Source organism: Sinocyclocheilus anshuiensis, unplaced genomic scaffold, assembly GCF_001515605.1.
Source record: "Sinocyclocheilus anshuiensis isolate Anshui unplaced genomic scaffold, SAMN03320099.WGS_v1.1 scaffold269, whole genome shotgun sequence".
NCBI classification, from domain to species: domain Eukaryota; kingdom Metazoa; phylum Chordata; class Actinopteri; order Cypriniformes; family Cyprinidae; genus Sinocyclocheilus; species Sinocyclocheilus anshuiensis.
This window is the reverse complement of record NW_015536474.1, coordinates 1015613-1027847: the sequence shown is the minus strand read 5'-3', so window position 1 is coordinate 1027847 and position 12235 is coordinate 1015613. Positions and strand designations below refer to the sequence as shown.

The 12235-nt window shown below is 35.2% G+C and overlaps 1 protein-coding gene across 4 annotated transcripts in view; it reads left to right on the top strand.

Moving 5' to 3' along the window:
• pitpnm2 (phosphatidylinositol transfer protein, membrane-associated 2) overlaps positions 1-12235 on the top strand; it is a 58054-nt gene that overhangs the window by 25315 nt on the left and 20504 nt on the right. For 2 of the 4 annotated variants that reach the window (XM_016441724.1, XM_016441878.1), the window contains 7 exons: positions 2220-2464; positions 3792-3981; positions 5724-5846; positions 6057-6274; positions 7390-7568; positions 8646-8816; positions 10102-10239. In XM_016441724.1, coding sequence (XP_016297210.1) covers positions 2220-2464; positions 3792-3981; positions 5724-5846; positions 6057-6274; positions 7390-7568; positions 8646-8816; positions 10102-10239 — 1264 coding nt within the window. The remainder of the gene's footprint in view (positions 1-2219; positions 2465-3791; positions 3982-5723; positions 5847-6056; positions 6275-7389; positions 7569-8645; positions 8817-10101; positions 10240-12235) is intronic. The other 2 variants (XM_016441804.1, XM_016441962.1) reach the window with 2 other exon arrangements.

Sequence of the window (12235 nt, the reverse complement as noted above, 5' to 3'; positions counted from 1 at the left end):
GTTTTTTTTTTTACCTTAAACCGCATAAACACATTTCATTACACCAAATACACAAAATAATGTTCATTTTTGCCACGTCAAATGACCCCTTTAATATTAAATATTTGGTAATAATTTTACAACAATAATTTCATATGATTTTTTTTTAATAATACATTATTAAAAGAAATACAAGTTGTATCTGGTAGCTTAATTGACTATCTGAGTTTACATGAACTAACAATGAACTTCAGTATTTTTTAAACTAAATTTAACAAAGATTTAAAAATACTGTGACAAATGTATTGCTCATTGTTAATTAATTTCAGTTAATACATCAAATAGTGCATTAACTGTCAGGGTCCCGCCCTGACAGTCATGTCTGTTCTGTCTTTGTTTAACGTTTCCTTGTTTGTCTTTTGTCTGAGCACATGGCTTTGTCTTTGTCTATGTTGGCCATGTGCTCCTCTCGTCCTGCCCCCTTGTTTCCCTCTACCATGCCCCCTTGTTTAGTCCTAGTCTAGTCCTCGTTAACTTGATTGTGTCCACCTGTTCCTCATGTGTTCTGCTCCTTTATAGTGTGCCTCTTCCCTCATGTTTTTGCTGGTTCGTTGCATTAGTTCATTGTGTGTAAGATAATTCCTTGTCAGTCTACTTGTCATATTAGTAGTGTTATATTTTACTCTCCTAGTCAGTCTAGCTTTGCATTTAGTTCTCTTGAAGTTTATTAGGGTTTCTTTGCTTTTGTTATTTTGCTCTAGTCTAGTTCCTGTCTTTTGTTTGCTCTAGTTTTCTCAAGCCTCTAGTTTGGGTTCTTTCTTTATTTTGATTTTGTCTTTGCCCAGTTTTTATTCTAGTTATTGATTCCTAGAATTTGCCTTTTGGTTCTTTCTTTTGTTTTATTTGCTCTCTGCAGTTTGTTTGTTTCTTTGTTTGTTTTTTTCATTCTAGTCATAGTGTGTAGTCAATGTGTTATTTTGCTGCTGCTTGTTCTCTCTTGTGGTCTTGTCTTGTGTGTCGTGTTATGTCTTGTGTTTGTTCCTGTTCTGTGTCCTGAATCCCTCCTGGCTGCTGTTCTCAAGACCTGGCTATCTGACTGGACTGGTATCACTACAGCTCAAAGTATCAAGCCCTGGTTTCTCAAGCTGCTGCCTGATATCCAGTGTTCTCATTGACTGGGGCTGCTCTATCTCCTTTGTTCTCCAGCAAAACTTTGTCCAGGTCTGACCAAGGACCAGCAGACTGCCCTTTCCTACTGTTTGGACTCTCACATAAGCCCTGTTAATCCTTGCCTTGTCAATAAACCTCACTCCCTTGATCATTCTGCATCTGGGTCTCTCTCTCTAGTAAACTGCTGCGACAAAACCGTGACATTAACTAACATTAACTAGTGCAACCTTATTGTAAAGTGTTAATTTTAATCATATTAAAATTAATAAATGTTTTAATTTTAATAACATTAAAAGTAGCACATTTTATATATTTATATAATGATCTAAATGTATAAAATAAATATACATGTTAAAATATTATTATAACATTATTTTATTGAGTTAAATGTATACATTATTTATTAATTTGATTAAGAGTATGTAAAAATAGGAATTATAAATTTTTTTTTGAATGCTTAATTTCCTTTTTTCCTTTATTATTCTTTTCATTAGTACATTTTATTTTAGTATTATTATTAAGAGTATTATTTTGAATATTAAACATCTGTACATGCAACTAGCATGAACAAATAAGATTAAGCTTTTATGCATAATTATTTTGGATATTGAGCATAAAAATTAACGAGCAATAATTTGTATGACAGTGAAGTCAGCCAAAATGTTATAATCAACATAATGACAGCTTCTTATTAGAAATCACCACTGCTGTATTTTATGTTATTTTATTTTTAACAGCACAGCAGCCCCACTAATGCAATGTAGATAGCTAATGTTAGCTCTGGTCATCTGAGTCGACCCACTTGTGACGTGGTTTCTACAGAAGCATATGTCCGTGCTTCTCATGGCAGGTCTGTGTTGAAAGATTTATGTTTTTAACTAAAAGTTGATTTATCTATGGAGATTTTGAATGGGATTTGTACTTCCGGAAGCCTTCTGTTGCAATCTGAACTGTGTTGTTTGTTAGTAAGTCGTCCTCTTTCACAATAGCATGTTGTCACGAGTGTGTGTGGATGTTTTAAACGAACCGTATGCAGCTGCAGAAACAGCTGTCCAAAATGTGTCCCTCAGGACTGTTCCTCACAGCAGTGCTTACAGCCGTCCAAGATCCACGTCCTCATCCTGGTCCTGCACGGCGGCAACATCCTGGATACGGGCAGCGGAGACCAGAACAGCAAGCAGGGGGACGTCAACACCATCAGCAGTGCGTTTGATGCTGTGATGCGGGTTCATTACCCCGCTGCATTGGGCCGCATCGCCATCCGCCCGGTTCCGTGTCCGGCTGTGTGTGTGGAGGCCTTCTCTCTGGTGTCAAAGTGAGCATAAACACACACTCAATCCACTGCCAGGAGAATAAACACCACCTCTGGTAGTCATTAGGTAGTGTGGGGTGTAACTTAACCTGGCAACACTTTCAAATTTTTTATATTTCAGTAGATTGACAATTATTGCTTAATAATGGTTCCAGAAAGTCCCTTCGTTTTTATTTATTTATTTTTATTTTACTTTTAATGATCTTATTATTATTAAATCGTAATAAGAAATCATTTCATTCATTTAATATTTATTTAATTTTTCAGTAGATTGACAGCTATCATTTAATAATGGTTCCAGAGTCCCTGCATTTATTTTATTTTATTTTAAATAGTAATAATAAATAATTTCATTTATTTGGTATAAAAATGGATTAGAATTACTGCTTAATGTCTCCAGAAAGTCCCTGTAATTAAGTAATTAATTTATTTATTTTCAGTAAATAAGTAAATGCATACATACGTACATACTTTTATTTATTTGATATAGAAAAATAGATTAAAATGATTGTATAATAATGTTTCCAGAAAGTCCTTTATTTTATTTACTTATTTATTTACTAAATGAATACATTTTCATTAATAAATAAATTTATTAATAGATACTTTTATTTATTTGGTATAGGGAAAAAATAGATTATAATTATTTTTATGTTTCCTGAAACTCCCTGCAATGAATCAACTAGTTAATTAATTTATTAAATAATAATAATAATAAATACTCATTTATGTTTATTATTATTACTTCATAATAATAAATAATAAAAAAAAATGTTCAAATGCTGATGTTTATTTTAAATTTGAATTATATTTATGTTTTTTATTAGTTAGTATACAGTGTAAATGTATCCAAATATGTTTTAGTCTGAGATCCTTAATGTTTTGGCACCAGATCTGAAAGTTATACATTTTTATATGAATCACTTAAATAGTACGCTACATTGTCAGTGTCTTCACTGTATCACATATTTAATTTAGTAAGTAACATCCAGTTGTCATTTAACCAGTTAGCAAAAAACATCCAGTTTTGTGTAAAATGCCTTATTTTTTCGCAGTTCATTCAAATAAGGAGTGAAAAACAGATGTCAAATTGTTGTTGATATCGATTCATTCATTACACCTTTGAAAATACGTTGCATCGTGGGATAGAGTATTCACTGCTGTAAGCACAGCACATTTTGGCAAATGCAGTAGATCATTTGAGTGTTGCATGAATGCTGCAGAAAGACTAGTATGGAAGTATGCAGTTCTTCGTGCTAATCCGGTGTGGAAGACTGTTGGTGGCTGGTAATGACCCAGCATGCTCTCTGTTCTTGTGTCCTTGACACAGTTTGAGTCCCTATAGCTATGACGAAGGCTGCCTCTCCAACAGTCAGGATCACATCCCTCTGGCTGCCCTGCCCCTATTGGCCACCTCTGCACCACAGTACCAGGACGCCGTGGCAACGGTCATAGTGCGAGCCAATCAGGTCTACGGTGACTTCATCAAATCCCTGGAGGGAGCCACTTTCACCGGACAGGTCAGTGCTTTGGGGTTTTCGCTCTGTGTATTTACAGATTATTTATAAATTGTGTGCCAGTGAAATATGCATCTAGTTTTAGTGTGTTTGATGAAGAGTCTAAAATTAACTTTTGGGATCAATGTGCTTTGTTTACAGAAGAAGAACATCAAATGATGTGTTCTTAAAATGATACCATTATTTTAGTATCATTAAGGTTCTATTATAGTTTTTATTTTGTTGGCATGATAAAGAGTTGCTGTATCTTTTCTAACTGATCGGACATCAGATTTTCGTAAACCACACGATAAAAACTGAAAAATCTATTAAGCCCCGTTCACACCAAGTACGATAACTATATAGATAACTATAAAGATATTAGCGTCCACACCAGCGGACGATATCGTCTGTTTATTCTAAGCACACACGCACGCGTCTGCCGCTTTAAATTCTAGAGCTCTTTACAGCAGGATGGATTCTGATTGGGTGTCAATGTTTGTATCGTTCATCAGCTGGAAAAAAATGGTTCTGAAAGTGATTCCAACGATATAGATTCTCTGTGCCTTTATCGTTATAGCTGTGGTGTGGACTCTGCTATTCTTTAATATTGAGAACGATTTTTAGGACTATATCTTTATCGTTATCTTTATAGTTATCGTCCTTGGTGTGAACGGGCCTTTAGACTTTCATTGACGGAATGTTCAAAATCGCCAAGACTGTTCAAACGCCAACTGTCAAACATTCAGATCTATCTAGACTAGCAACTAGCTGGACATGCTAGCTAGTAATGTTTTAAAAATGCTAGCAAAATGCAAAATCGTGCTAACAAAATGCTAAAACGTAAGCAATGTGCTAAATTATGCTAGAAACATGCTAGCATGTTAAATTGTTACCAAACATGTTCAAACTTATTAACATGTTAAAAACATGTTAGTAATGTGCTAATTTAATAGAAACATGTAAGCAAGTTGTTTAATCATGCTAACAATATGTTAAAAGGTTAAAACAAGCAAGCCATATGTTAAATCGTGTTAGTAGCATGCTATAACATGTTAGCAGTGTGCTAAAACATGATAACAATATGTTAAAATGTTAGCAATGTGCTCAATCATGTTAACATGTTAAAACTTGCAAGCAATGTGTTAAATCATGCTAGCAGCGTGTAATGACATGTTAGCAATGTGTTAAACCATGTTAGCAATGTTAAATCATGTTAGCAATATTTTAAAACATGGTAGCAATGTGTTAAATTGTTAGAAACTTGTTAACAGCATGTTAAATCATGCTAACAACATTATAAATCAGCTAACAGTGTGTTAAATCATGCTAACAACATGGTAAATCATGCTAACGGTGTGTTAAATCATGCTAGCAACATTATCAACAACTAGCAATGTGCTAATTCAGCAGAAACGTAATCAAGTTAAGTCATGCTAGCAACATGTTAAAACATGCTTGAAAAATGTTAGCTGCATGTTGAAACTAGCTAGCAATGTGCTAATACATGCTAGAAACAGGTTAACAAGGTGTTAAATCATGCCAGTGACATGGTAAAACATGTTAGCAATGTGCTAATTCAATAGAAACATGTAAGCAAGTTGTTAAATGATGCTAGCAACATGTTAAAACCATACTAGCAATGTGTTAAATCATGCTTGAAACATGTTAGCTGCTTGTTAAACTGTGCTAGCAACAGTGACATTACACGTCACATCATGGAAGTTTGACTCTCTGTGTGTGATGTAATACGTGTCTCTGTGCAGGTGTGTCTGATTGGTGACTGTGTGGGAGGCATTCTGGGATTTGATGCTCTCTGCAGCAGCAACGTCACCACTGTGTCAGATAGTCAAAACAGCAGCCGACGCGGCAGCATTGTCAGTGTGCAGGTGAACACACACACACGCACATCCAGACAGTGATTAATTACCCGTAATCAATCACAACATAACAGATAAGACAAATTGCATCCTTTTGTATTTGTAAGTGTGTCAATAGCGGTAATACATCAAAGTCTTTTATTTCAGAAGAGCAAGAAAAATGCTGTTTTCCATCACATGACCCCTGTAATACTAATCACGGCTTCACTTCCTCTGCAGGACAATGACCTGCTGTCACCAGGGATCATTATAAACAGCTCTCACTGCTCGGGCTCGGGTTTGACTCTGGAGGGCAGTCGGCACCTCAGCCGCAGTAATATAGACATTCCTCGTTCCAGCGGTCCGGACGACCCCAAAAAACAGATGCCCCGCAAACGCAGCGACTCCTCCACCTACGAGCTCGACACCATCAAACAGCACCAGGCCTTCCTGACCAGGTGAGCCACTGACCCGATTACATTCTTCAGCCAGGCTGTTTATCATTTAAGTGAATGTGTCTCTTTTATTTGTCATAATTAGGTACACAATATTCTCATGACTGTATTGGAATTGGCCAATATTAGCATTTCTTTAGCATGTTGGTGAAGCAGATAATATCAGGGATTATTTTTCTATTTCAAGCAATAAGTGGCAGATTTCAAAAATACAAGATACTTTAAAATATTAAAAATATTTTACAAAAGGTTTCTCATGGTCATGGAAAACCTGCAAAAAGTAATATTTATTTAATTCCTTTCCAGTCCTGGAAAAATAGATGAAACATCTTAACTGGTGCAAATTCATGGGCAAATATGTAGTAAATAATGGAAGTATTTCAATATTTAATTATATAATATATAATATTATTAAATTATATAGTATTGTATTATATTACATGAAAAAGTCATGAAAAATTATGTAGTAAATAATGAAAATATTTCAATATTATATTATGTATTATATTATATATAGTATTTTATTGACTAGATTTTCATCTTGTGTAGAGTAAAACCTTTAAAATTTATTTATTTTTTTTCATTCTTTTAACTGAATCAGTCAAGTGATTGCGAGGATCAGGCCAAATGATTGATTATCAAAATGATTCTTTAGCAAATTGATCTGAATCAAAATTCTTTGAGGACAAAAATCCTTCTCCAGTAATGTTAGGTGGACTTTTATTTTGCACAAAACTCTGCAATAGTTTATTCTAAAAATGAATATTTATTGAGATTGTAAAACTTTTTAAATCATTCTTTTCAGTCAGATGTTTGAAATGAATTACAGTGGTTCAAAATCTAAATGATTCTTTAGCAAATAGATCGGAATCAAAATGATCTAAGGAGCAAAGTACTTCTCCAGTAGTCATAATCATTTTGTTTATGCACAAAAAGTGCGAACTCTGCAATAGATTAGTTTAAGAAATTATATTAAATTAATTATACAGATTATTAATTCATAATTTCATAAATTTTATATTTTTATATTATACATTTCTTGACATTTCCATATCAGTGTTTGTAATAATGTAAATGATGCAGTTATATAAATATTTCTGTAAACTGTGTGTATGTAGTCTGCACTCCAGCGTTTTGAGGAACGATCCGGGTTCGCGCCGGTCCAGCAGCAGTACCATGCTGGAGGGAGGAGGCGCACTGGGAAAGTTCGACTTTGAAGTGTCTGACTTCTTCCTCTTCGGCTCTCCGCTCGGCCTGGTCCTCGCTCTGAGGAAAACCGTCGTCCCTTCTTTGGCCGGTGTGTTAACCTTGAATAATCTTATTATAGATTCTAGTGGATGAAAGAGAATGAAATCCTGTGCAGATTGGATCATTTAAAGTGTGACTTCCTCTGATGGATTACCGGGACTGAGTAATCTCTATTGTTCATGCTGTTTTTGTTCTGAAGTCCAGTCTTTCTAATCTTTTAAAGGCTTCAAACATATTAATCCTATAAGCAATTTAAATCAGTTGCTGGCAGATTATGAGTGATTGTTTTAGAGGGCCAGAACCTGAACAGTGTGCTGACGGGAGTTTCCCAATCCAACATCTGTTATATAGAGCTCGTCAGACAAAACAAACACAAGGATCAATGTGTCGAATGAAATATTGAAGGCATAACCAAAGGCAACATTTTTTTTTTTTTTAGCTAGTTTATGATGGGGAAAAAAAAAAAGAAAATACACTGCTGTTCAGAAGTTTTGGGCCAGTCATTTTTTTAAAGAAATTAATACATTTATTCAGCAAGGATGCATTAAAATGAACAAAATTGACAGTAAAGACGATGTTGTAAAATATTTTTATTTCGAATAAATGCTGTTCTTTTGAGCTTTCTATTTCTCAGGGATTCCTGAAAAAGTACATTTATCAGATTCCACAAAAATATTACCCAGCACAACTGTTTTCAACATTAATGAATAATAATAAAAAGTGTTTCTTGAGCAGCAAATCAGCATATTAGAATGATTTCTGAAGGATCATGTGACACTGAAGACTGGAGTAATGATGCTGAAAATTCAGCTTTGCTTCACAGGAATAAATGACATTTTACAATATATTCAAATAGAAAACAGTTATTTTAAATTGTAATAATATTTCACAATATTACTGTTTTTGCTGTATTTCTCATCAAATAAATACAGTCTTAGAGAGCAGAAGAGACTTCTTTCAAAATATTAAAAAATCTTACCAACCCTAAACTTTTGAACTGTAGTGTATAAGTGAGCTATAACAAACCAGCTGAGTAAAATATGTGTTTTTATATATGTTAAATTGATCTAAAATTCTGGTATACATTTATTAATGTTTTCTTTTCTTTCATTCTTCCGTCCTACAGTGGCTCATCTTCGTCCGGCGTGCCAGCAGGTTTACAACCTGTTCCACCCGGCGGATCCCTCCGCCTCACGTCTGGAGCCCCTGCTGGAGAATCGCTTCCACCTGATGCCACCGTTTAGTGTGCCGCGATACCAGCGCTTCCCGCTGGGTGATGGCCAGTCAGCGCTGCTGGGTAAGAGTGGAGAGATTTCTCAGTCAACACCTGCTATGACCTGGATTACACCTGCTACTAATACCTGTCTGGAGTGATCTGATCACCAGTGGTCAGGCGAGATAAAGCATTGGTTTTCACTTGGTATTAACATGCATCTCAAATGCGTCTCCTCTGACCACTCGTGATTGGATTTTGGGTGGACGGTCCCTGATTTTATGATTGTTTTACTGTCGAGATACGATTATAGTTTTGTTAATATTTAAAATTTTTATTCATATTTTTATAATTTTTTTTCTCTTAATTGTAGTTAAAGTTTTATGTTTTTGTTTTTTTTGTATAATATTTATTTGTTATTTTTTAAATGTCTATATAGTTTTTATCTAGTACATCAAGGTAAACTAAATGACAATAAGAAATGTTGCCTAGGTAAGTAGCTGAAATTAATATTTGTATAGATTTATTTTTTTTAAATAATTTTAATATAATTCAAAAATATTTTTTATATTTTTATAGTTTGTTGAGTTTTTGTATTTATTTATTTTTAATATGTGTATGTAGTGTTTTTTGTTTGTTTGTTTTTAGTTTTAGTGCATCAAGGTAAACTAAATGACAGTAAGACATGTTTCCTTGGCAACTAGCTGAAATAAAATTATTTTATTTTATTTCAGTGAATGTTTTTTAATTTTCATTTCAAGTAACAAAAATGTTAATGTTTTTAGTTTTAGTATGTTTTCTATAATATCCCTGCTGCAAACATCATTCGCTATGTGATGTCTCACTACATGTGATTAAAAATGCAAAATATGCCAAAAAAAAAAAGCCCAGAAAGCTGCACATAAATGTCTAGTTTACATATTTGTTTTAGTGCAATGGATGATTGACAGGTGAGTAGCCGGCCTTTTGTCCAGGATGCATTTGGACAAATTACAGTAGCATTTACACTACAAATGCAATTCGGTCACATGCATTTCTGATGGATCACAGAGCATTTTGGACCTCGATTGCACTTGAATTTGTCATTGTACCACCCAAAACGGTTGTTAATTCCAGTGTAAACAGGGCCAATGTGTGATCACCTGTATTTCATTATTATTTTAATGGTTTAAAGCAGCACTTTGTAAAAGAGCATCGTCCATCACTGCAGTTCTGCTGTGAGTTTGCGTCATGACTGCTGTTCTCGTGTCTCGGTTCGTGTCATTTCTGTCTGTTATTTGTCTTTATTTTCTGTTTCTTTGTCTCTCTCCCCTTCCCGTCGCTCTCATGTCTCCACGTCCCTCGTGCCGCTGGGTTTGACATGTGGCAGTGGAAACCATCCAGAGTAACCCTCACCTCCTGTTGGAGAGTGTGAGCTGTGCTGCCCAGCGCTGTCAGGATGGCATCAGCGAGACTTCCATTCCCGTCCCTGTGCTCAACTGGCAAGCCATGCCGGCCCCCGCCGAGTGTGTGTAGCCATTCCTGGTTTCTTGCATCCCTTTAGCGTAATCGCCCCTGTTATGTGTGTCACCCTGTGTGGCGTGTGCCCTCATTTCACATTAGCTGTGTTTGTGCGTCTGCTCTGACATTGATTCTCTGATTTGGGCTTGTCGTTTTGAGTTTTGACTGACTTCCTTTCACTGGTTGCTGCAATGTGGAACTGATGGTATTGAATTTAGAGGTGAAGTGTGATCAATGCGTGTACTTTTTTAGTATTAAAAAAACTTCAGTTGATTTTAGTGGACACATTTATAAGCTATTCATGGGTTGACTTGCAAAGAGCGTTACATTTCACCAAAAAAATCAAAAGAAAGATCATAATATATTTGCCCCAATACTTAGTACTGTAATGCATCAGGATGTTTTACTTTTTTTTTTCTTCTTCTTTTTTACTTGTGTATATATATATAAAAAAAAAAAAATAAATAAATAAGCGATTTCACTTTTTTAACGTTAGTTAGTGTGTAATGTTGCTGTTTGAGCATAAACAATATCTGCAAAGTTGCGGCACTAAAAGTTCAATGCAAACGAAGATATCGTCTTTTAAATTCTGTCAGTTTAATGCCTACAAAAACAGCTCGTTGGGACTACGAGTTACTTCCCAGGTTTGTGGCATCACAAACGCAGACAAACCCCGCCCCCGGGAACATGCAACAAAGGGGGCGAGGCCATGCTGCGCTGCTTTAGAGAAGAGGAAGGAAACTAGGGGTGCACATAAAAATCTATTCAAATATGAATCGTGATTGTGTCTTCTAACGATTCTAATGGATTCACAAGTTTCAAAATTAATGTTCTAAAGCAGCGGTTCTTAATATTGTTCCTCGTGTCGCGCTGCTCTGCATCTCTCTCTCTCTCTCTCTCTCGCTCTCTCTCTCTCTCTCTATCTCTCTCATTCAGCTCAGCTCAAACAATGACCTGTTCCATTTATACACTTATTTTCACATAGCTATGAGAAGCGTTAAACATGGACATGCGGTTGCCGTACTGTATACTGTAACCGTATATTAAAAGCTAACATAAGCAGTAGCATTTACAAATAACAGCATATCTAAAAGTATGAGATAACAACAAACAACTTTTTACTTTTGAGCAATGTGAATTGGAAAGAAGTACGCTTAATTCAAAAAAAAATAATTATTTAATTATTAGAATTAATAGAATATAAATTCTAGTAGAATGTAATTATTTTATATAATTATATAATTTAATTTGTCATTCATTAATTATTTTAGTATATATTATTTCATAATATGTTATATTTATTAGGGGTGGGAATCTTTTTTAAATATATAAGTCCACTGCATTCCAAACCACATAAATGATGACTTCGTAGAGCATTTGTAAGGAAAATACCGATGGGCAATACCGCACACTTCAAGTGTAACATCAAACAAAGCGCACGTCTCTCATAGCGCATCCGGTGCAATGAAGCCCGCGAATGTCCTTGTAATTCGCTTCCGCACGTCAGCATTTGAAATTGAAAGCAGCCTTCTGATAGTGAGGTTCATATTTTAAATATATAAGTCCGCTGCATTCCAAACCACATAAATGATGACTTCGTAGAGCATTTGTAAGGAAAATAACAACGGGCGAGACCGCACACTTCAAGTGTAACATCAAACAAAGCGCGCGCGTCTCTTACAGCGCATCCTGTGCAATGAAGCCAGCAAATGTTCTTGCAATTCGCGTTCAACCTTTCCGAACTTTATGAAAGATTATTTATGGAAGGTTCGAGTGGTGTATGTGTGTGAGGAATTGGAAGCATGCAGAATACGGGTGTTTCTAAAGCAAACTCCGCGTCATCGCGCATCTGGTTAAAAACTAAGCTCAGAATCGATTCTGAAATTGTTGTTCGTTGGATCGTTGGATCTATTTTTTCTCCCACCCCTACTATTTATATTAAAGGGGTCATATGATGCTATTTTAAAGATCATTATTTTGTGTATTTGGTGTAACAGAATATG